At 36.5% G+C, this 26,275-nt stretch overlaps 2 protein-coding genes and 2 non-coding genes across 4 annotated transcripts in view; 2 read left to right on the top strand and 2 right to left on the bottom strand.

Moving 5' to 3' along the window:
* Positions 1-516: 516 nt before the first annotated feature.
* On the top strand, positions 517-588 carry trnaq-cug (transfer RNA glutamine (anticodon CUG)). Its single transcript has one exon. It is a non-coding gene; the product is annotated as a tRNA-Gln (tRNA).
* Positions 589-902: 314 nt separating this feature from the next.
* Positions 903-974, bottom strand: trnaq-uug (transfer RNA glutamine (anticodon UUG)). The gene has a single exon. It is a non-coding gene; the product is annotated as a tRNA-Gln (tRNA).
* A 1,751-nt stretch (positions 975-2,725) lies between these two features.
* LOC103030158 (piggyBac transposable element-derived protein 4) lies at positions 2,726-8,248 on the bottom strand. Its single transcript, XM_022667976.2, has 3 exons — positions 8,010-8,248; positions 6,402-6,467; positions 2,726-6,023 (listed from the first exon to the last, which is right to left on the bottom strand). Exons 1-3 carry the CDS (start codon positions 8,153-8,155, stop codon positions 3,932-3,934), a joined length of 2,304 nt encoding a protein of 767 aa, XP_022523697.2. The 5' UTR covers positions 8,156-8,248; the 3' UTR covers positions 2,726-3,931.
* A 5,050-nt stretch (positions 8,249-13,298) lies between these two features.
* LOC111188551 (titin) overlaps positions 13,299-26,275 on the top strand; it is a 32,830-nt gene continuing 19,853 nt past the window's right edge. The window contains exon 1 of the mRNA XM_049472399.1: positions 13,299-13,524. Coding sequence (XP_049328356.1) covers positions 13,485-13,524 — 40 coding nt within the window. The 5' untranslated portion in view covers positions 13,299-13,484. The remainder of the gene's footprint in view (positions 13,525-26,275) is intronic.

Raw genomic sequence — 26,275 nt, 5'->3', positions numbered from 1 at the left:
ATTCATTTCAGCAGAGTTAGTGTAAGAGTTCATTTAAGTAAACTCATGCTTTATGCGCATGATTTACTCTGTTCTTTTACATGCGGTTTCTCGGTCAGTTCACCCCCATTCATTTTCTGTTCTCACTTTGCACCTACACCTATGCGGTGTTTATATAGAGGATATCCTATGATATCCGTGTGGGCAGAGGTGTGAGACTGTGATATAAACAGGACCTGTAGCGATCTGTCCAATGCCTGAATGTAAAATGTATTAGACTGTAAAATAATAAAATAATAAATAAATCTAGCGTATATTTAAGAATGTCATATTCGTTACCATTTTAAAATAAGGCTGCTTTATGAAGGGTCTATACATTATTCATAAATGAGGTTAGTAAATATATTGTAAATGCTTTAAAAATTGTTAATAAGAAGTTAAAACACGTGAATAGTGTGATGAAGAAGATATTATCATGGTATATATTCAGGATAATAACAGACGGACAGACCACTAAACAACTACCAGTCACCATCTGGTTCCATGGTGTAATGGTTAGCACTCTGGACTCTGAATCCAGCGATCCGAGTTCAAATCTCGGTGGGACCTAAATGTTTATTTGGCGCCACCTGCAGACGAACAATGAAGCAGTATAAATAGAGAGAATAGTGCAGATTCCTCGAACTGATATGTTTACTGCATAATATAATCGCGCGCTTGGCCAAATAATATAATACTAAAATAATAACACTATTAATAAAATAAAATTATAATAATGAAATGATTAAATGTTAACATACAACTATACACTATATCTGCTGGAGGAATCTGTACCATTCTTTATTTATGTGCTTTTTCTTAATAATATCCCAGAATGCTCCATCTGCCAGTCTCCCAAAGGTGTGGCCTAAAGAAGCATAATTAGGTTCCACCGAGATTTGAACTCGGATCACTGGATTCAAAGTCCAGAGTGCTAACCATTACACCATGGAACCAGACGGATAATCAGTGTGGTCTGCTGGTCTGTCAGTCCGGTATTATGCGGAATATAAACTATGATTATATCTTATACATCAAACAGAAACCTTGTGTGACAGAGAGTGACCCTTATTTTACTGTAGCTGAACATTCACAAAAATCAGGGATTGAAAGAAAAACATAAATAATATTGAATTACCATAAAGACCTTAATTAAAGGAGAAATAGGGTTATAAACAAGAAAACAAAAAAGAAAACGCTACTCAATTCTTAAATGTTTTCCGTCTTACCCTGCTTACCGGTGTTCTGTCGAATTGTCCTACCCATGAATATATGCTTCCCAAAGGTACTGCGCATGCGCTGACCTACACGATTTAATTATTTCTCGTGTTTTTTTTTTTTATTTATAATTAATCTGTTTTAGGGGGGTTTATGTGCATTAAACAACCTGGACACACTGTCATTGCACAAAAGTGTAAATGTAAACTAAAAATTACAATTATTATCATAAATAAATACAAAAGCAGTTTGTAATTAGCTATATTTGCCATAACTTTGCCATGATACAATGATTTATGCAATCCAAATCTAATAATGTACATCTACTGGAATTTTACTGGGTACATGCCCTAGAATAGTACTTCTTTTGTATTTTTACACTTAAATGTACATTAGGGCAGCAATTCGACAGAACACCGGCGCCTCCCACAGACAAGCGCGCGGGGATTTTCTAAACAAAGCAACAAGCCAAACACTCCAAACGCAGCCAAACACAGCCGTACCGAGCTCGTGGCAAAAAAAAAACAGTGGAAATATTACTATAGCGGTGTGGAATCCGTAATCCTACCGTTTCTAAAAACTGCAGAGTCATTGCTGTACGGTGAGCATCCGAAATAATTTGATAAACAATAATGGGCGCTCCTGTTTCTTTCATAAACTTTCACAAAGTTTTGAATCACTGACTTGTGAATAGATTCACTCAGTGAGTCGACTCCTCACTCAACCCAAAGCGTCTGAACACCAAACAGACCACATGATAATTCACTATATCAGTGGAGTTTAAATGTCCCACACACACAAGGTAGGGTCTGCACTTGAACCCCACAAGAGAGATTTAAGTGAAACCAAAATAAAAGTAAACATAGTTTTGAACCATTTATTTGTTATCTGTAATTTGAATTTTAGTAGAAGGAAAAAAATCAAATCAAAATCGAAAATCGTGTTTTTTGTAAAATAATCACGATTTTTTTTTTTGCCCATAATCGCCCAGCTCTACATTAATTTGCTGCAATTTTATCCATCACAGGTGGTAATGGTTCCGTGGTGTAATGGTTAGCACTCTGGACTCCAGCAATCTGAATCTCAATGGAACATAATTATCTTTATTGGCAACGGAGGTTTCAGCATGAATAGGGTCAGGAATTAAGCCTACTGTAGTTGTAGAACACTTTTAGCTTTCAGTAATAGAGCATCTTCTTTCAAAAAGCCACAAATTAATTAAAAAGAGAAGGTGACTGGTTGACTGGTGCAAATACAAAAACAGGAGAACTCAGAACTTTGTAAAGAAAGGCGTACTTTAAAAAATACCTCCAAAATGATGTCGTTTCAGCCTTGCACAGGGAGGTGGGAGTTTGGGTGAGGAATTTGTTTAAGCTACACTTTTTTTAAATTGAAAAATAAAGCCCTTATATTTGCAGTGTTTGAAACAAATTCAACAAATCTCAAAGTAAATAACCAAGAAATAAATTATGAGTGGTAGAAAAGGGGCTTTAAAGATGACAATAATTTTGTTTATCACAACTATTTCTGAGACAAAATATCATCCATAAAACCGGTGTTATAGTGACAGACCTGGTAGCCATTTCCCTCTACTGCATGTTATGCTTAACCCTTAACGTATATAAACAGTGACTGATACAATGTTTGGAATGTACATTTATTTTTGTACATAAAAGGAGTATAAAAGGTGCCTTTACAATAGTAAGGTTAGTTACCACATACCACATAACCCTGCAACAAATACAGATTTTGAAGTTGATGTCCCATCATGCAAATCTGATCTGAAAAGGTCTTCCATAATCACTTGTTAAAATATATCCTTAATTTACAAACACTTTCATACAAAATCAGATCAGCAGCAGCTATATGGCAGTAGTGATCTAGCTTACAGTAAAGTCCCATTTACACCTGGTCACTTCAATTGATTAGTATCTGGATTGTATGATTACTGTGGGCTGGAATTGGGTGGCAATTGCTACTGGTATAGTGTTATTTGTACTGGGGAGAGTTTGTATCTGTTTTAACTGCTTCTCAGACCACCTCTTGAAGTGGTTTGAGTGATCAGATTTAAATCTGTTTTGATTGCATCATTGGAGCGTCTACACTCGCCTTTTTACGTAGCCTTTCCCCATTCAAATATAATGCTGATACTCCAGATGCATAAAGTGACCAGGTGTAAATGTGGTCCAGGTAACAGTGAGACTTCTTCACCAGTGTTTCCATATATATATATATATATATATATATATATATATATATATATATATATATATATGCTATAGCCTACAATGTAAATTAGTGTACAACTCTGATAAACTCTAAGGGACCAATAGCTGCTGACTATAGATTAGGAAATCATTTAAGAAGTATGGATTGATTAACATATAATGTCTGAATTAAAACCATTAGTATGTGGTAAGTCTTAAACAGCGTAATAAAACTTAACCGACCAAACAAATGAATAAAAACAGATGACCATATGCCTTTAAAAGAGAAATGTTCCCACCAATCTCTTTACCCACTGAAGGCCTACATGCTGACTGAAACCAGTTCTGCTGCTATAGTTTATAATACTGTATCTGCGTATTGTACGAGTATTGTACACAGCTTTTTTGCTCATGTGCAAAACTCTGTAAGCTTGTAGTCGTTTTTTTTGCTGTTCATAGTGCTAAGAAGCATCTCCAAACGCAGCATTTCATTCAATTACAACAGTCACTTCACTGTAGTGCACCTCTGGACCTTCATATCTTTCCCAGAGCACCGATTCAATCTTAGGTTCATCCATTGGTTCCAACTTGGGTTCAACCATTGTTTCAAACTTGGGTTCAACCATGGTTTCAAACCTGGGTACAACCATGGTTTCAAACCTGGGTACAACCATGGTTTCAAACCTAGATTCATCCATGGTTTCAATCTTGGGTTCAAACAATGGTTCAAGCTTGGGTTCCACATTTTTTCTGGTCTCTCTTTTGTCCTTTTGACCAGTTTTCTTTGATTTATTGGTCGACTTTTTTTTCACTTGCACTTTTGATCTTTTTTTCATCTTACTCTTCACTGTTTTCTTCGCCTTCCTGTCCACCATCACTTTTTCCTTCTCTTTCTCCTTCTCGCACACCTGTATCGTCTTGTCTGACTCTCTGTTGACCTTCTTGTTGGGTACTGTTTGCACGTTCTTGTCCACCACTGTATGCATCATCCTCTTCACCCCTGTCTTCACCATGTCGTTCTCAGTACTCTCCACCTTGTTCAACCCCACCTTTAGGTTCCTGGAGAGATGATATCTCATAAGGCAGTTTCTCGCAGCTGAACCACACAGTGGAACATCACACTGTGGACAGTGCCAGATAGTGTCACTCCTCTTGCCATCTCCTAGGCACTGTCGGCACTTTCTCCGCCCTCCTTGCATGCGTTCAAGGTAGTGATTCATTGGAACTTCGGGTGGCTCAGGGTTTGTCTCAAAATTACAGAGTTGTTCACATAACTTCTTCCGGAAGTCAAGATATGAGAGCGGTTTTGCTGCTTTCACTTGGCTGTGCTCTTTGTGAAGCAGGTAGGCGTTGACCAGAGCTATGTCCAGAAAATGGAAAAAGAATATCTTGTACCACCTGTAAAACCTTTTGCCGTTGATATACCTTTGAAGGTTTGGGTCAACCAAATCAACTCCACTCATCATCCGATTGTAGGCATTGATTGGCGCTGGCACTTGAAATTCTCTGACCTCACAGGTTCCGTCCAAATGCCTCTGCCTTCTTGTCACGACATCTCCAGCGTAGGCCTTGTGGACAGTGGAGCAGGCGATGACTTCTTTGAAGTCGGCCCACTTTACAAACAAAAGGGGTCCCTGTCTGATCCATTTAATGGTGCCTCGCGCTGACGTCTTCGTGAGGGAGTTTTTCTTGACTTTGGGAAACCCTGCTCTGTTTTTTTTCGCCATGCCGCATGCCTGCACCTTCATCTTGTGCAGGTCCATGAACAGAGCTGGACTGGTGAAGAAGCTGTCACAGTACAGAATATAGCCAGTACCGAGAAAATGAGGATCCACAAGAGACATCACAGAGTCGTAACTGAGTCCATTGGGGGTTTTCTTTGGGTCGCTATCAGCGAAAACTGTGAAATCACACGTATATCCATTTGCAATGTCTTTCAGGACAAACAGTTTGTATCCCCATGTGTGGCGGCAGGACTTTAATCGAACTGTTGCCCCGTTCTTAGCCAGAGTTGGTACCATTCTTTCATCGATTGACAAGTTCCTCCTAGGATGATACGATGCCTTACAGGCCGTTTTTAAGCTCTCCATTAAAGGCCTGATCTTCGCCAGCTTGTCGTAGTTGGGTTTTCCTTTCTTTGCACAGTTTGTGCGGTCTGATTCTGGGTCACTGATGTGCAAACTCAAACTTATGGCCTGAAACCTGTCTCTGCGCATGATTTTCCTTACATAAGGAGTTTGCCACATGCTGTCAGGATGCCAGTAATCTGCGATCGTGGGGCGATGAATGATGCCCATAAACACAAGAATCCCACAGAATTTCATAAACTCCTCAGGTTCCAGAGGTTCCCATTTACACTTTTCCCCCATGTCTTTCTTTATGTCTGCAAACTTGTTGGTGTTACTGCAGAGGCTGGAAACGGCCTCCGTGGTGAAAAACTCCTGGAAAAGATCCACTGGTCTGTAATCTTTAGTGTGGTCAAGGATAGAACCAGGTTTCCGGGCTGGAATGAATTTGTGGTGGAAGGGCTCAATGTCCTCCTCATCTGCATTGTTCCATCTCTTAGCAGGTTGAGTTTCTCTGAAGACGACAGAAAAATAACAGAAAGAAAATGTGTAAGATGTAAGTGTGCAAAATGTGCAAGTATACTTCCTCCAACTATACTCTTTTTAGAACTTCTCTAGGAAGTCAGAATAACACCTCTGAAGTTGGATGTTGACACACATCATACTTAAGCAGAGTACCGTATTTCTCGCACTATAAGGTGCAGTTAAAATACTTAAATTTTCCCAAAAATCAACAGTATGCCTTATAATAATCCAGTGTGTTTTATATATGAATTTTACCAGTCAGACTGTAAAGAGCAGTAAAGCCACTCTACTAAAGTACAGCGTCTACTTAAAACTAGAAACTTCTGACATCTGAGTTCAAGTGAAACAGAGCAAAAATTACACTTACTTATCACACCCACTGGTGGCTCCTTCAGCTGATGAGCCATTAGGAACCTTGGTCTCATCTGAAAGCCTGTGTATAAGAAAGAATTCACAGAAGCGATTAATATTACTTATTATTAGGGATATTACTTATACTTTAAGTGAAAATCACAAAGTCTGTCCTATACATGGACAAATCCTAGTTTTAGTAAGGATGTTGTTTGAAATGCACTAAGGGTACTCCAACAAAAGTAAGTTCAATTCTTGTTTTTAAAACACCAATTAAAATATGAGAAGGTGCCCCCCAGTACTTTTGTCCACACAGTGTTGATAAGTTTAAATAGGTTTTAGATCAGCCTATTAAGATTTATTAGATACTATAATAAATTAAATTGACTAATTTACATTTGATAGTAGGGGTGGGCGATATGGCTCTAAAATAGTATCACGATAGTTCATAGTATTTTTTGCGATAACGATACTCTTGGCGATATGACAAAACACATTTCAAGAATACACTACTGCAACAAAATGAACATTTTTATTTTTTATTTTGTCATTTTATTATTGCATACGATGATACAGCAGATGAGGAACGAGTCTCATATGCTTTTTTTAATCACAGCCTAATTTTTATCTGTACTATAATCACACTCTGTAACATGTACATTTGATCTGCACCCTTGGACACTATTGACACTTTACTTACTGTACATCCTGTATATTCACACTCCTGGACGCTACACTACTCACCAGGGGTGGGCAATATTATATCGTGTACAATATATCGTGACACAGTAATATCTTGATATTAACAATCCATATCGTGATAATAGGGCTGTTCTGTCTTAAAAGTAGTCTATTATTTACTGTGAAGCTTTAGGTGTATTTATTGTATAATTGTTTTAGTTTGCAGTTTATATGCATGCACTAAATATTCTGCAATATTTTTTGCTGCATTATATTATTTTGTGCTATATTCTTTATTTTGCCAAGTTATGATTATGCTGTTATACTCTTATACTATATTCCTGAAATTAATTATTATTTTTCTGTTTTCCTATATCGGCAAGTATATCGGTATCGCAAAAATACCGTGAAATATCGTGATATTATTTTAGAGCCATATCGCCCACCCCTACTACTCACTTAACTTAAATACAAAACTTGCAATGGTTTATGTTTGGGGTTTGTCGTATCTGCTGATACTGGCTATCTCTTATACTTAATGTACTCTGTATTACTGCACTACCTCATATCTACGGCTGATTACTTCCACACTTTGCATAGTTTTTGTATTTATATATTTATATATATATATATATATATATATTTTTTTTTTTCCCCAAATCTCAGTTTAAAATCTTATATTTCTTACTGTGTTCTCTTATTGTACTGCCCCTATTGTTGTTGTTTGTTTCTACTGTGTTGTGTAACTGCTACTGGCTGCTACATTTCCTTCCTACTTACCTACCAACCTACCTACCACACTTTTCAGGGTACAATTATGAAAGGTGTACGTTACCTTTAAGACCAAGAAAGTACTTAACGTTATATACAGCAAAGTTCTGTTTACAATTTATACATATTTATTTAGCAAAAACGTATCTAAAACAGGACCAAACAGACTCACGCGCGCCGGGGGTCGTCCTGAGCAGGGTCCATCCCATTAAAAAACAGCTCTTCATCACCAGAGAGCCCACTCTCAAACTCAGAGCCCTCATCCTCTTCATCACTCCAGCCCAGCACCTCCTCATCTCGATCCCTCCTCAGGGACATCCTGAACCACGCGGATATCACTGTCTATAAACAGATATTCTGCACCGCCGCGTCCCGCGCGCACCGGCTGCAAAACAAGCGCGGGTTCGCTGCTCTCAGCAGATCATAAAATCACAGCGGCACTTTCGACACAGAGCCGTGATCATTCATTCAGACCACAGCCGCGCGGAAACACGCGCACATTAGTTACCTTTAATAAACAGCGCGCGCTCTTATATACACGCAGCTTCTCTATTTTAAAAAAGCTAAACACAAACTGAGCTATATATATTTTTTTATTAACTATGTATTGCGAATGTGTCGCTAGGTAAACTGAGAAAAGTGGGCGCGGTTTAACACAAGGTGGGCGTGTTTTTTATAGTAAAAACAAAAAAAAAAACCGCTGATATATTTAGTACTGACTTTATTTTTTCAGTCTTATAATTATTCAATGTTCAATAATTAAAGAACACTTGGAGATGCTCAAAAAATTAACACTTGGAGATGCACAATAAATAACACTTGGAGATCTATTGGGATAAATCGGGGAGTTAGGTGAATGCTGAGGTGTTGAGGGTGGTTATCGTCCAACATTTTGACCTCTCTAACACAGCTGAATACAATCAAACATTTAATAGAATGCTAGTAGAAACTGTAGAAACTCCAGGAAAATGATGATTTTCATTAACTACATGGTTGCATTTACATGATTAGTGCCCAGTGCATCCATCAAATGTTTCCTGTGTTTTCTTGAAAGTTGGCTCAAATGCAACTTCTATTCACCAGCAGCAGGTGGAGCCAATAAGCAGTCTTCTGAGTAAATTGTGCCTGCACTATTGGCTTAACAAAATCTTCAGACCAATCACAGACAAAGGGGTCTGAGGTTCCCACCCTCTACTCTCTACTCTTAAGGTTTGATTCCTACTGTACTTCATTCATATCACCAGCAGCGTGGTTCTGAACATCACAGAAAGGCTTATAGACACTAATAATCCTTTTTCTGTGTTATATCTATGATATCTAGGCATCTTTGCACAAGTTGGAGAAAATTAAGCATGGCTAGAAGTAGCAGATAGCTTCATGTTTCATTCCTCCAATTCACTCCAATTTATTTTTAACAACACGTAACAACATTTTTAAATGCATCTTGAACCATTTAGAAAACACATGGTGCACCATGGCAACCTTATAGCAACACCTTAGCAACACTTCCCTGATAATGACAAGCAGTTGGAAATACTCCCAATGAGTTCAGCGGACTCTTCAAACAAACTCAGTCATCAGAAAGCCACTCGATCATCACTCAGGTTGCCAGGAGATCAGACACTTACAGGATTTAAAGGCTTTTAAGCTTGGTAATGGAAGCGTGCATCGTTTTTATGTTCTGTCGATTCAGTGATGACTGCTCTGATAAATGAGAAGAAGCGGCGACTGATAGGCACCAAACTACTGATGTAGAGTGCAGGAAGAATCACAACACTGCAATCAGGACACTACTATCATTCTTCTCATCAAATTATCAAATCTAATTTATTCATATCGTAATGGTTGGGCTCACTCAAGTAAGTGAACCCTTTGAACCAGATAGTAAACAGACCTAAGTGCAGGACAATAGACCTCAAAGCAGGGAAACTCAAGAATAAAACACAATTGAACACAGGTAAGGATGTGGCTGAGAAAAGCAACTCAAGAGGAGTTGATTTTCAAAATGGGTGGACACACAAAACACTACGCTGAGCGCGGGGAAAGCATGTTGGATAATAAACAAAAGAACGCCAAGCGGAGGACTGGCTGCCCCTTATAAACTGGGGTAGACATAAATGAAACCTTCTCAAACTAAACTACGAAGTTTATAGGTGCTTTTAAAAACTTAGGGGTGAGAGAGAGGAAGCTCTCAAGAGTAGTGAGAAAGAGAGAGAGGGAAAGCCACTCAAGCTATCAGACAGAGAAAAGGGAAAGAGGAAGCTCAAATAATGACCTAGAGAAATAGAACTACAGGGGTTGGCCACTCTAATTCTCTAACAGACAGGAAAGGTAGGAAAACAGCTCAGGAACCAGGCTAAAAGATTCAAAGATCCAGCACTGTGTGACTGAATCCCAGAGCTTAAATAGCTCTTACACAGGTGCATTGTGTTGAGCTTGATTAGGTGCCGGTGATACTCGAGGCCCCCCTCTGGTGGCCGGAGGGGGCATTGACCGGGTGCCAACCCTTACACATATAACCCTTTTTGCAACTGATGTTGCAACTCATTGTACTCGTAAATGAATGATAAAAAGTCATATAAATGTCAGTATAGTTCGTAGTGGAGGCTGAGCAATTTAGTCTGAATGTCTGAATGTTGGGCAGCTGATCTGTGGTGGGTAATTTCCAAAAACTTCCATCATTGTCAGGAAGGACAGTCATTAACTCACAAGAAGAGATTGAATTAATTTGGACTGGACATATGTATAAATAACAAACATTTAACAAATATTTAATATTATCAGAGTGTGTCTAATGACCCCAGAAGATCTGACTATAACAATATAACAGCATAACTAAAGGTAGAGAGCAATCGAGTCAACGACCATGTGATTGATTTCTTTATTTATTCACTTTCTGTCTCTTTTGAATGAAAAAAAAAAACCTGTAGAACCAGCTTCCAGTTCAGGCTTCAGCCCTTCTTAACAATTGTATTTTTTTAGAAGTCAGATACACACCCAGATCTGTTCACTCTGGGCTTGTTAAATGATGCTCCAGGGTTGATATTTGAGTAATCCTCTTCAAAATGAGACTGTGAGAATGAGAATGAGTTTATGGGAATACCTCTCTCTTTCTCTCTCTCCCTTTTTCTCACACAGCCAAGGATCTGTTCTTGGAAAAGCCGTACAGTGTGGGTGGGTAAGCATTGTCCTGCTAAAAAAAGAAATTCAGGTAACTACGCATGTGGCTGTAGGACGTTGTGCTCGTATCTATGAGCTGTTATTGTCCTTTATTTCACTGCTAGGGGTGACCGACTGTTGTATATGATGCTCCCCAGATCATCACATCAGCAGTCAACGGATTGTGATGCTCCATAACAAAAAGACGATACGGTTCTAGTCCATAGCAGTCCAGGTTTCTCCATCATTACACCACCTCGACTGAAAGAGATGGTGTCTGGCTAGCTTTAAATATATTGATATTTATGATAAATTAAAGTTTGTGTGTTACTAGCATTATAAGTAGCACATTCCAAATGGCTGCAAATCTCAGCATGCACTTATGTCTTATAGGTAGATATGTAAATGGTTACAGGTGTGGTTTGATTGTACACTGGGTCTTGACACAAAAAAGTTACCTCCACTGCCCTATAAAAAGGTCTTAAAGGCTTACTTATGGGTAGTTTACCTCTTGGTGTGAGATCACTGACTGCTGGATTTGCCTTTGTTCTCACTTAAAAAAAAAACATTTTGACCATTTCCTGTATATCTGAGCCCAGTGTTTCCCTCTCAAAGTCTTTTCAAAGAGAGATGCAGACTCAGACTCAGAGATACAGTAGGGTTGTATTGACAAATTGTCCACCATCTTGGCCATTCATCAACCAATGTACCACTAGAGGGGGCCCAGCAATGTACCAGAGCCTTCTTTTTTAGTACATTTGTATCCAATGAACTTATCCTTTCACTGTAATATTGTAATCAGTTTTATATATTATCATTACATTTAGACAAATAAAAATTCTATTTATTCTATTTATTTTATGCAGCTGCTGTTCTTTGTGTGTTGGTTTTGTGAACAAGTGTCTATAATAACTGTCTGTATTGTTAGGGTTAGGTATCCTGGAGACGAAGTCCATGGTTTGGAGTGTGGGAGTGGCGGAGATTAGTGAGGTCCCAGTGGGATGATTTGTTGGTCTGTGCAGCTTCTCAGTTTAAATCTCTTACAGTTCTAGGGAATTTACTGAAAATCTACTATGGGCTTCATCTGGTAAGTCACAGTTTTATTCCTTAAGAGCAGATGCTCTCTCTCTCATTTACCGGCTTAGTGTTAGCACAGACACAGAAAAACAGCTCGAACAAAGACTTTTGAAGAATACGCGAAGGATAATAATCCCATATCCATCCCATTTCCTGTACTTAAAAAGTGCCTGTAAAGAAAGAATTAGTAATAAATACGAGTGAGTGTGTGAAATGGCTGCAAGAGTCAAATTTCCAAACACCGGATACAGTTACTACAGCAGCAAATCCTCCCCAGACGCAAGGCTTACACGGGTTGCCAGATTGACACACAGTGGCCAGCAACAATGAGTCTTACTCTGTAGCTGATCAGTGAATATACACTTGTTCAATGTTTCAAATCCCCCTTTCTATGAAGTTAGTGGTGGTAATAATTGAACCAGCTGTAGTTAGCAACCTTACTGATGCTCAGTGATTACCTGTTCAGCAAAAAAAAGCCAGCTTGTCCATTTCCATAGTTGCAGCATACTGTATTTTCTTAATATTTGCTGAAGCATCCTGATCATATAATGAGTTACTACAGAAAATAGAATCCATCCTTTAACAATTTCTCAGTTTAGATTCTCAATGTAAATGTTTGCTATAGTTCTGGGGAGGATACTATACATCTAATCTGATTAATCTGATCTTAACTTGGAAATCTGCTGGAGAGTTGTACCAGATGGTTGTTTAATTTAGTTTAGCAGATGTTCTTATCCTCCCTTTCTCTCTCTCTCTCTCTCTCTCTTTCTCATTTACTACCTATCAAAAAACAGCAACACTGAGGGATCAGCCCATCTCAGTCTTTGGCCCATCCTCCTAAGAATAAGAATGTGTTATATAATACCCTATAGCCACATATAAAGAACAGCCTGTCACACCCATACCGTTCATAGCAGCCTGGATTTCTTGTTCACTACACCAGTTAAAAAATTATATTTTCAATATATTGTCCAGCCTATATGGACTTTTAATTGTTATACAACAACAAGAGCTGTATGTTACTAAAACTCCAGATTTGCTTTCCACCTTCTTCTATTTCTACAGATGAATATTCAAGAAAAAGAATTTACAATTTAACAGTCACTCCAGTAATACATATACATACATATATGTTGTCATAAAATTGTTTGTGGTGGAAATCCTGTAAATGTGTTATTCAATAACCCCTCCCCCTCTTACTCTTCATAAGGCTTTAGGCTCCACCCTCCACCCTTTCTGTGCTTCCTGAAAAGCTTTGCTTGTTCAGACTTGCAGACAATGAGTCATGCTCTGTTTTATCATTTCTAATATCTAAAAATATTTATTTTCAGCTTATATTAGCTTATAATGACCCTTATGATGGACTAAGCCTGGGGAAAAGCTGGGACTTTATGGCAACGACTGATTTAAAATGAAGAAGAGATGGACTCTATTGTTCTCTGTTTTACTGGGTGAGTTTTCAAGTTGTCATCTATGTGTGTAACAAAATAATTCAGAATGTCTGAATGAGTGATCTTGTTTAGGTTTCTTTAAGCTGCTTTGTGATCGAGTTATAAACGTAAAAACAAAGATAAGAGAAGAAAGAATGGATTGAAGGCAGAACCCCATGTAATCAGAAAAGATAATGATATCAGCATCTCTGCTCATTCCAACATCTTCCAGACTACCTTTCTACTGCATGGATGAGTCAAGTTTCCATGAATAGGAAGGTCTTGGCACTTGGCCATTCATATATACGACGTTTCAGTTTGGCACACTGAGAGCCAAAACACTCATAAAGCCATTAAAGACTGAACAGGATAAGGCAAGTTTATTTGTATATAACTTGTCATAGACAGTGGCAAATTCATAGTGCCTTACATAAACAGAGATAACATACAAAAACAAAAAAAGAGATTTAATTTTGATTTAAGGAAGAGCAACAAAGCAAAAAAAACAACATTAAAATATATAGTAAAAAAATCATTAAAAGGGAAGAAAATGCAACTAAATTCTGCATATTTAAAAGAATGGTTGACAGTCATTACTGACAGAATTCGAGTCGGATTATACATGATTATACACTACCAGAACTGTTTACGGCAAAACACCAAATACACGAAAATACAGGCTACTTCTGAACCACACCCAGCCTATGATGCCGCCTCCAGTTACTCCCCTTTAATGCACAGCACTTTTTACATAGCACTGATACTCGAGAAATACAATAAATAAGCACGTCACATAGTATAAAACAGTTTACCTGGATCTCAGAGAGCCATCCCACTTCTTACACCACATGAAAGGTTTACTCTCTCTCACAGCAGATCAGCCTGGGATTGGGTCTGTTATATGTGCATATATTGTATGTGTATCTGAATAAAATTGACTGTAAAAATCCCGGACTAAAGTTTTGTAAACCTACTGAATCTCACCCTAATGTGGCAACACTAGTGAGATTCAGACAAAATTTAATTTCCTTTATATGTTGAGCAAGATTACTATCAATACGTTTTATGAAAAAGGAAACATGCATTTGCATGTTTTTTGTAGATTTACTCATAAACAGTCCATTTACCCTTTATTTTTTATTTTTATTGAATATACACTGAACCTTCTGAACATCCCAGCAGACGTACCAACAAAGCACTTTATTTACTTTTAATTGCCAAATATTTGATGTATCTGTATACTCAAGACAGCTGAGCAATGTAGCTGGAGGACTGCAAAGAAGAGAATTGCAGTAATCAGTACAGTAAAAGATAAAAGCATGAATAAACATTTTGACGGATATAATGCAGTTTTAATGAGGGATTTAACACGGGACTCAAAATTAAGGCTTGAATCAAACAGAACTATTAAAGTTTTAATAAACCAAGCTGATTTGATAGGTATGTTGGCAAAATGTAAATTATAAATTAAGGGGAATTTACTAGCAGAGCTATAAAACTTCTTCATCAAACATCCGCCTTTCCTGCATTCAGTTTGAGGCAGTTCCCATGGAACCAGTGCTTGATTTCTCAGAAACCTGACCGCAGCGAATGACAGAAAGCTACAGGGAAATCTGATATACTGATACTGATATGGATCAGAGTGTCATCAGCATAACGGTGAAAATTACACCATGATTACAAGTAAATTCTACAAGGGAAGCGATACACAATATGAAAAAAAGAGTAGGGGGCCGAGGACTGAACCCTGGGGTATTCCTTGAGCTACACTGTCAGTGCGTGATTTGGACCCGGGGATAAAATGCTCTGTAGTAATTTGTGAGATGTTTATGTGTGAGATCAGTCTGTACACAAGCTAGAACAATGCTGGAACTTGAAATACTAAATAAGAAGAATTTAGAAATAATAAGTCACAAGTTACATTAAGTAACCCAACATCGTTTAAAAGTGAAACGCACTGTTTGGCTATAATGAGACCTTTACAGACCCATGATTTAAACAACATTAAAAACCTGTGGATAAAACTTCAAAAGGGACCGCATGCCCAGTAGCTCAAGAATCTCTCAGAGCATTTTTATAAGTAAGAACGGGTAAAGAAAAACTCAAAAACAAGAAAAAAGACTCATTCAGTGGAAACACTCAAGTCGTGATACCCGCTAAAGGCTTGCTATTAAATACTTAATAAAAAAAAAAATAGTCGACTATTAGTAATGGATACATAACATTAGTGTAAGTGTATAAAATATAATCAAATATAATACAATAATTCATTATAACAAATTATGTGTATTCAGGTATATAAGCACAAATCACATGGACACCGTTCCTCCCCCACGCCCTCATATAAATGTGTGCACAACAAGTTTGTGGTGTAAATAAAGGTGAATCCACGCTTCTAAGCGTGAACCTGGCGTTTGATCATACTGTATATATATCTATACAAATATACTATTAACACTTAACCAAACACATGCAGTACCACAGCAACTACTTCATAAACGCCTAGCAACCAACCACCTGACACAAATAGGTATTTTGGGCTTATTTTATTGGCTAAACTTTGACACAAAGGTTCTGTAATAAAAAAAGAAAAATGTTTAATTCAAGTGTCTGTTCTAGTCAGAATAATCCAAAACTAACTCTAAAACTAGCAGTTGTTGTAAACTAAGGCCAAACACAGCAAATAGAAGTTTGATACTTTTAAAATCTACGCAAAATTAAGATAATTAAAGATCTATCACCTAACATCTAACATCTAACATTAGCTGATAATATATGCAATATTGTTGATTTATAATCAGCTCAAAACAAAAAAAAAACCAAAATAAACGCAACACAATCATTAAAGCAAAATGTCTCCTCTGTTTCATGGTGGATGAGGAAGGTTTTCACACTGTTGTATTTTTTTTCCCTCTGTATCAATATTTGAATTGCAAACTATGCCTGCACACAGCATCACGCAGAAACCAGTTTGGTGATGGGATCAGTTTGCTTTACAGGGCAGAGTCTTAAGTCTTGTTGAGAAGTAACTACTAGTTTAAATTCATTTTTTAATCTCGTTAGCATCCGTTGCAGCAAATGCTCACATTAAACTTCTTAGATATCACGAATTACTATTACTGTTAAATGTGTGGTAATGGTTTTCCCATCTCTAAATCCTGGTTCCTAGCTGGGTTCCTTTTCATTGGGCACTGTGTTGTGTCTAGTTTATGGATTTCTGTAAAGCTGCTGTGTGGCGTCAGGTTGTTGAAAGTTCTATTCAAATGCATTTAACCTGCTGTCTTTACGTAAGCTCTACAGAAACTAAAACCTATTTTAAGTCAGTCCAGAGGCTCAGTCGGTTGCTTGTGGCGGTCGCAGGCTGTGTTTCATTATTTTTATTTGTTAATCTAAATAGCAGATCAGCTATAGAAGTGGTGCTCGTGAACAGGATATCCTGTAGAAATGTGGTCAGCATGTTTAAACTCAGGCGCCAGTGTTAAACTGAGATAGACTGAGGGGAGAGCTGGGAGGTTTATTCACGTCATAGCGAGAGGCTTGCATCGCCATTATATCAGTGTGCAGAGCAAGTTTATTTCTAAAGCACACTTAAAACACACAGGCAATTCAAAGTAATTAGCAAAGAACAATTACCAGAGCAATTACCAGAGCAATGAATCGCAAAGGTAACAATATACTGCAATAAAAATGAGTTTTTGAGTCATGTCTTGTTCTGCTAACAGATTGGGAGGGTTTAAGTTATGTAACATTTACTTATTTAACATTAACTGCTGCTAAAAACCTCTATTAAAACTTAAAAGTTACATTATATATATTTAATAAAAGGACACCATCGTAAAAAGGTGCTTTCAGTAGAAAAGTTTAAAATGCAGGACTCTTTTTTAAAGAGTGGAGAAAATATAAACATACAACAGATAATAATAATAATAATAATAATAATAATAATAATAATAATAATCTGTTGTTATATTATTTTAAGTATAAGGTGATAACTGATCAGTTTTTGTCATATTTGTATTTGTCATATAATTCAGATTTTTTCTAACAACAGTAAATGTAATGTGAAATAAGTTACGTTTAGTTGGATTTAACTAATAATTATCAGAAGTACAGAAAAAAACATTTCTTTTATTTATTTGTAACTAAATGTAAATGCTGCAAATGTTGTTCTAAGTCACTATAGGGTGGGCTTTAATTAATTTTAGCAAATGTGCCCCTCCAGTGTCAAACCCGTTCCTATGCCTTTGTTGTCTGCCCTCATAAAATCTCTGAAATTTTACTATGTTTTTCAGGTGATTGAAAGCTGACTTTGTAATAGATTTGATCTGGCTCTTAAAACTGAGCTCTGAGTCAATTAAGACAGCAAGATTCTTCACTTGTGATTAACAGATAGACGAGATTATAGATAAGAACTGACCTTCTGTTTTTTTTCTTTACTGGAGTCAAATATATTCACTTCTGTTTTTTCTCTGTTTAGCTGGTGAAAGTTAAGATGCATTCAGGTATCACTGAGCTCAATACAGGGGAACAGGCGATGTAAGTCTGAGTACTGTCTGCATAGCTATGATAAGTGATTTCATTTTCCAGCAGGATTTGTCCGGTAGGAGTATACAGACATGAAAGAAAATGGGTGCAATGACTGACCCTTGTGGAACCCCACATATCAAAGAGATTCGCTCTCTAAATTACAGCTGCCCTATTGCAACAAAATATTTCCTGCCTACGGTCCCAAAATACGATTTAAAACAATTTCGGACTGTTCCTGAAGGTCCTACCCAGTTTTCCAGTCTGTATATTAGAATACTGTGGTCGACCGTGTCAAAGGCAGCACTGAGGTCCAAAAGCAGCAGAGCCTGGCAATTATTTGCAGGACTGATAAAAGTAAAATGTAAGGAATGTAGCAGAAACCCTTATCCAGAGTGATTTACAACAGTGCTTGGCTATACAAACTATCCAGAGCTAGTTTATAGAGACTAGGATTAAGGGATACACAAAGCTTGATATTGTTTAGAACCCTAGGATAATTTAATAATAATTTTTTTATGGATTAGTTTATTTTAAATGAATCATGATTAGACACTAAGGGATCTATTTTAGCGATCTATTTTAGCGCACCTGTCAATTGCACATTGCACAGCTGGATTTAGGGCGTGTTGGTGAGTCTTTGGTATCGTGAGGGCACAAAAAAAATACAACTTGTGTGGCTTAAAACACACAAAAGACATGAACTAATTCTCCTAATTAATCATGGCTGTGCCAGTCGTCATTCCCTTTAAGAGGCAGGTGAGCTCTGACTTTGGCACGTTTGTATCTTAACAGCGCAATGCTTTTAAAACATCTTAGCAGAGGATACTGACCTGTGCATCACGCTGTAAAAGTACACCAGCAGTTGATTTAAGGGAACAGTAATGCTGTTTTATTCTTTATTCTGTTTATTGTTGATGTTAAAGCTTGGATTTGTGTGTAACGAGTGGTGTGTACATATACTGAGTGTGTGCAATGCACACGGCACTCCTGGCTAAGATTGTCAGGGTTTTATTGAGTCAGTGGCGCACCTGTGTTTCTCACTGTCATGATAGAAACATGGCAGAAATTAAACAAACTGAGCAGACTTCATTTCCAGACCACCATTCCTATTAGAGTAGGTATATTCCTAAACTCAGACACTATGTTAACAGAGGCGGTGCATCCTCTTTTTCCCTAAAAAGGCTCTTATAGATTACTTTTGGGTAGCGTACCTCTTGGTGAGAGATTGTTGACTACTAGACATCTAGTAGACATCTAGTCTCAGGGCACTAGCGTTTTTCAGCAGGACAATGCTCACTCACACACAGCAAGAGAATTTTTTAACAATGTTTCTGCCAGACTCAGATGGCAACACTTATAGCCAATGTAGCCAATTTAGCATTTATTGGGCCACATGGACAGTCAGATACTGGGAGAAAATAGTTTTCTCTTTTTCAACAACGTCCTTCAACAACCTCCCATACAGATCACAGTCATATGCCTTGCCCCTGATGCCCCTATCCTGCATGTTTTGTCAATATAAAGGCACGAACAGGCAAACCTGTTCAGAGTTTAATGAAATAGCAGCTTCTTATCGTAACCTGCCCCTATCTACCCCCCTGTATAAGCAGTAGCTATAAACAGTGATTATGTTTATTTAATCAACACAGCTAAAAACAGAGCAAAAGATCTTACCTCAGTTTACCCTAAAGGACAGCGTGTGTCTGTGTGTGAGCTATTCTTCACCTTGTGTTCAATTTTCTGAATTATTTATAGCAGTAGCTGAATTATTTACAGCACTATAGAATAGTCGTAGATCTCAGGCAGACACTTCAGGCGTGTTGGGAGATAATTTGTTCCAGTGCCTGCCGCAATAATCTGTTCTCAACATATTCAGACTTTAGGTTACTTTGTTTTCCATTATTTTTTAAAGAATTGTGATTTCCTAATCCCCAATTCATTGCAGAAGTATTGGATGGAAAATTACTATTCACATTTACTATTAGAACAATTCTACTGTTCCACACAGAGCACTGAGGGCAGAGCGATCTATATTATCATACCTAGATTTAACCTGAGTTTCCTAAAAAAACGCTTTTTAACCTTACAATCGTATCCTGAAACCCTTTATAACCAATGTAGTGGTAGAAAGCACATGCAAACCATAAAAACATGTATTTATATATAAAAATAATTAAAATATATATATATATATATATATATATATATATATATATATATATATATATATATATATTTTTTTTTTTTTTTTTTTTGAAAATGTAAAATCATCATCTACACTGCATCCAACACAATTTAATCTAAAATCTATTTCTATTTCTATATCTAATACAGCATTATATATCATGATGTAGTGGGTATGTTATAGCCGCACACTCCTAAGGTCCTTATTTCAGTTGTCAGCAGAAATGAGTGTAATTTTTTCAATCTAATTTCAGGGTCTAATATGAGAAAGACATTTATCATCTCAGACTCATTATGAAAACTCCTTATATATAAAAAAAAAATGTTATATGTAATATTTAGATATCAATAGCTATATCATTCTATAATAAGATGTTTAATAAAAATACAAATACTTTTATATTCATTAATACATTAAACCTGCAAAACCAAAAACGAATTAATGCATTATTATGGATGACTTTTCCACAATAAACCTGCTAAATAATACTTAGCAGTTTTTAATGAAAAGTTTTAAGTTTTAAATTTAAGACAGCTATACGTCTAGTCATTATGATTTATAATACTGTAGCCATTAAGGCTTTTGCTTTTAAAGCCTTTACTTTACACTGGAAACCACACTTCTATATAAAGTATATAAGCATTAAAGTAGATCATTATTAAAATATATAAAAATGTGTAATTGCCTTTTCAGCTTTTTTAGGTCTGTTTTAACAACATGCTTCAATCAAACTCATTAAATTCAATCAACCTATGGTGATTTTGTTATGTCCAAATGTGAGAGCTTTATCACTGATTTACATTATTTGTAATGTTGACGAGTCCCTCAAGGTTTTAATAATACAGCTTAAATTAAATTAAATAAATAAATAAATTTTACTTAATTTTAATTTGATTTAACTCTGATAAATTCATATTGTGTGTCTCTCCGTGGGTTAAAACAGACTGCTAGTAAGGCTGAAGTATAGTTTAATTTAATGTATGCGTGTGTTTATGTGTGAAACGCGTGTAGTTAACTGGGTTTCTCAGTCGTTCTCTGTGTAACTCTCTAGTCCGTGGCGTTTGCTCCGTCGCTGTCTGTAATCTAATGACCTCATGATGATTTACTGTAAATCTGGCCTTCATCTGGAAAACCCCGGGAAGTCCAGCAGACAGATGGTCCTGTTTATTTAAGCTCCTCCCTGATAATGAGATGCATGTAGGAGAAGCCAGTATCTGTTTACTTTTATAGACACGTATTTATAAAATAACTGTAATGTTATTTTATACGAAGAATCATGCCAGTGATGCTGCAATAACACACTCTGACAGTTCTATTGAGAACGGCATTTATAGCTCAGCATATTTGTTTAAAACATAATTATAGCAGTGGGGACGTTACATTTCTGCTTCTCTGCACCATGATACTTAATGTTTTAAAAAGTTGACCCTTTGGCCTCATTTGGAGACACTGCCCATAGTAATCTAGAGGTCATATAACAACATTAAATCCAACTGATTGAAAACAAGATGGCTTGAATCCCAATCATAAGTTTCTACAGCCGATCCAGGAAAAAAACTAGTTTATTTACTGTAGAAAAGTTAAATTTAGTTTTTGGACTAATTGGGTCCTTCCAATCCCAAAAGCCAAGTCATCAAGATCATTCAAAAATGTTAAAATATACTACTGACCTCATATGAGGACATGCTTTTGCTTTTTGCAAAAACAACTTCCTATACAAAGACAGATTAGATTTTTAGATTTTATACTGGTTAGGTCCTACTAATCCCAAATAGCTAGGAGAAAATAAAAATAAACACGTAAAAGTCTTGGTCTCTGGAGAATAAACGATGGAGTATCAAACTTTATCTTTCAAACCTGCCACGAATTACTGTAGAGGCTTTTCTGGAATCCTCACTGTATAATATTAGAATATTAACATTTTTAGAAGGAGGTTTGCTGCATGGATTTCTGCCACTTTTGCTGCTTTAAAGAGTGAAATTTCCTGTAATTTTGTTAAATACACAAACAAAATAAAACATGTTTAGTTATGAATTAATTCTAAATTATTATAGATATAAAATATTACTAAGAAAATTTTTAGTTATTCAATAATTTACAGCAGTTTCTATATCATTTTATAGCACTTACTACAATATTTTATGTGTTTAGTATTTTATAGAGTTACTGTGCATTTTGTGGTAGTTGCAGGAGTTACAGTATAGTTTAGTAGTTACTGAATATTTTCAGTATTTTATGGAATGCATTATAGTAGTATTTTGAATGTAACTTACAGCCATTACTAAATGATTTATAGCCAATACTAAATGTTTATAGCAGTTACTGATATTTTAATAATTTATTGAAGCATGGTACAGAAGTAGAGCATAGTTTAGTATATAATAATTTGTAAAGCTAATGGATAATTTATTGTTGTTTCTGAACATTTTTGGAGATGCCGAATAATTTCTGGCAGCTACTTAATGATTTTTAGCAGTGATTAAATAATCTAAGATTTAAGATTAATTAATAACTAATAATTTTATAGCATATTGTAGACGCATTACAGTAGTTACTGATTAGGTGAATTAGTTATAATATTTTCTTTATAATTAGTTATTATCTATGGTATTTATTTATATTTTAATAAACATTTGATTATATGTAATGAAAAGTATTTAATTCATTGTTGTTATTAGGTCATGTATAGCTGTTTTAAAACTAGCAGTTTATAATTGTTAAACATAAAAATGTAAAATGAATCCTACAGTTCATGCAGTTAAATTTCTATGCAGTAATTTTAATTGTTGTGCTCTGAGAATTGCTCTGTTGATTCTTTACTGTTGTACTAAATATTAATTCTGGACTTTAAACAATAATAACTCATCAGCGCTCGCTTGCTGTATCTGTTGCACTGCGCACTGCACTGTATTGAATATAGATCAGAACATCAGCTGTATAAAAATAAAGCAGTAGAGTATATGTGTATGAATACATGCATGTGGAAACTCAGTGGGAGAGCAGAGCATCTTGGAACCTTACTCTCTGGTTAACCACTGAGAGCACTGCATCATGGGCATTTTGCAAGAGTTCTGGGTAAACTAAAGCAATAAATCATAACAGCATGTGAACCAAAAGATCAAAGTCACAGCTGCCTGAATGTGAGATTAGTGTACATTTATTTAACAATAAACATGAATATAACAATACATATAACAAATGTAACAATTCTTTTATGGTGTTTTAAGGTGAATCCAACCAAAATATATTCCACTTTTAACCTTTCAGTTTAGCATTGTTTATGATCTCCTTTTAAAACAACCTATTATGCTATATTTTGTACATCCAAACAGCATGACAATAAAACCATGTCCACAGAGGTGTGTTTAAAATAATTTAATGAGACACTAATATGAAGATCCATCAGGCTGTGAGGATGCTGAACTGTCTTCCTGCTCTTCCCCCCCTCCCAATCCTGCCCCAACACACACTCATTTTGAACGTGGGGTTTGTGAAGCTTTCCTGACTTTCCAAGTAGGAAATCCAACTTTTATAGGTGTTTCAGCTAAAGTGTCCTAATTGAAACTCAGAAATTCTGACATCCCAGTTCAAATGGAGTGCAGCATATGCCTATTTATTATCTGACTTCTACAAAAGACTAAAGTTTAGTAAAACCTTTTGAGGACCTTCATCTGATGTGTTAAGGGTTCTTCACACATCAGATTTAAAAGACATGGGTCTGGTTTAATCTGTTATATATCTAGCATAGTTTTTACACTATGAAAAACACAGTGATGGTGTGAGATAGCTGTGTGGGTTCGGAGTGGCCGACTCAACGTCATGAAATAACCCACTGAAATGTTGTAACTTGACTGAAAGTGACAGCCGGTACATTTTGGGGATTTAGATTGGTAATTGCACAGAGCGTATGGAAGAGTACCTTTAAAACATGCATTGTGGAGTGGTCTCCTTTCAGAGAAGATGAATGTGGTGATTTAGTAGCAAGAACTCTGTGCTCTTCTCTTTTAGTGCAGCAGTTTTATTTAGTTGTAATTGTAGGTTTCTTTGGTTTATTAAAGCGTGAATGTGCAGATGAAGACTGAGTTTGCTGTTCTGATATCTCCATGTTTGAAGCAGCTCTTGTTTCAGCACCATTAGCGGCACTGAAACCAGAAAAACTTTTTGGCCATAAAACATCTTCTGAAAAGACCTACCAGACACTCTGATTTTAGAAGGAATATATCTAGCTTTGCAGTGATGGTTGCAAAAGCTGATACAATTTATCTACTTCCCAGTCTTCCCAATATTACTGATTTCGGTTAAAAATAAAATAATCCTAATGACTAGTGTTTTAAATGCTTTAAATGTGTTGCTTTTGTGTGACAATTTGAAACCATTCAGTGTGAAAAGCATAACAAATACGTGCATGACAAAAACACTTTTTTACAGCATAGAAAACAGGTGATGCAGATTTACATACAAAATATTAACACAATAAACCAGACTAACGGCAGACTAAATTGAACAAAAGTAAGGCACAACTCATAGTCCCACATCTAGGCAAGGTTATAGTGTCTGTATCTCGGTTCTCTAAGCATTTCTTCTGTATTATCTATCTTGTCCCATGATATGTGGCATTTTACATTCCTTTTGACATGTTACATGGACGTTAAAGCACATTAAACTGATATGTGGTGGGGCTCCTGCATTGATGGATAGATTAAAGGAATTTGCTTGTCTGTTTGCATGGACAATTATAGCCAGACATCGCTGGACACTATCATTACCGCCCACTGCACTGCTGTCCACTGTATGTGGAATTCCCCTCTATAGCGTATTCCTTGCACACATGTGACACTTTGGACTGAAGAATGCTAAATGCCCACAAAACTTTGAATGAAAATTGAATGTCCCATTCATCAGGTAACCACTATGAGGGCTCACTCACAAGATATCGTTCACTTTGTGATACAAGCATCACATCTGGCAAAAATCATCCTTTATACCTACTCCTTCCAAAAAGCATGTTAGCTATGCAACAAAAAAAAATACATTGCCACCAAAATGGCAAACTTTCTATGTATTTGTTTTTGTTTTGCAGCTTTGTGGCTGTCGGTCAGAAAAAAGAAGACTGGAGTTTGGCATGGGCAAAAATAATTGGGAGTGAATTGAAGAAAAGAGGGATGAAAATAAAATGACAAATAAACAAATGCAAGTAAAAATAACAGCAAATTTTGCTTGGAGGCCTGCTATGAGTTTAACCAAAACAGTGCAAATCGGTCAAGCAGAAGTACAATAGATAGTTTCAGTTGGCTAACATGCTTTTCTGATTATATTTTCATAAAGAACCTACGACATCCTCCCATCCTAGGGGGTTTATACACACAAGTCCAACTTGCTACGTCTTTTTTGGCAAGCATGCTAGTCCAAAATGTGTGTACTCTGTATTATAAATCTGCTTTAGGGTTGCTGCTGTGCTTTGTTTGGGGAATTTAGAGGTTGGGGTTAGACTCAGAGTACACATTCTAGAGGTTCTTGTGCTCCCAAAACATGGATACAAGTAATAAGCCACCACAAGTCTACTGAAGTAAACTTGGTGTCTTAAAGCAGGCAACTAAACAAACACAGAAACAATACTGAGATTAAAATGATGTACTCTGTTTTTTTCCTCAGGAATCTTCAGCTGTGTGTCAGTATCCAGAGCTTCAGCTCGGCAGGTGGAGGTGCTGAATGGAGCTGTGGGAGAATCTGTAACATTCTCTACTAGAGTTCCTACATCTGGTAGTATAGAGTATAAATACATAACCATTGGAGTGGTGTTTAATAAACAGACTGAAATTAATGAGAAGTTTAAGAATCGTCTCTCCTGGAGCAGCGAGTTCTTCACTCTCTCAGATCTGAGATCAGATGATTCTGGTGTTTATTCTGTAGAGAGCACTAAAGAAGTGGAAACAAAGCAATCTTACCAGCTGATTGTTTATGGTATGTTACACTTTTCTAATTACTTATATTACTTATATCTAATTACTTATAATGAATAAGTAAATCTAAATATTCAGCTTGTACAGCCCTGTTTCTTTT

This window comes from Astyanax mexicanus, chromosome 25 (assembly GCF_023375975.1).
Source record: "Astyanax mexicanus isolate ESR-SI-001 chromosome 25, AstMex3_surface, whole genome shotgun sequence".
Classification (NCBI taxonomy): Eukaryota; Metazoa; Chordata; class Actinopteri; order Characiformes; family Acestrorhamphidae; genus Astyanax; species Astyanax mexicanus.
Note: the sequence above shows the minus strand (reverse complement) of the source record. Positions and strands in the feature narration are given on the sequence as shown.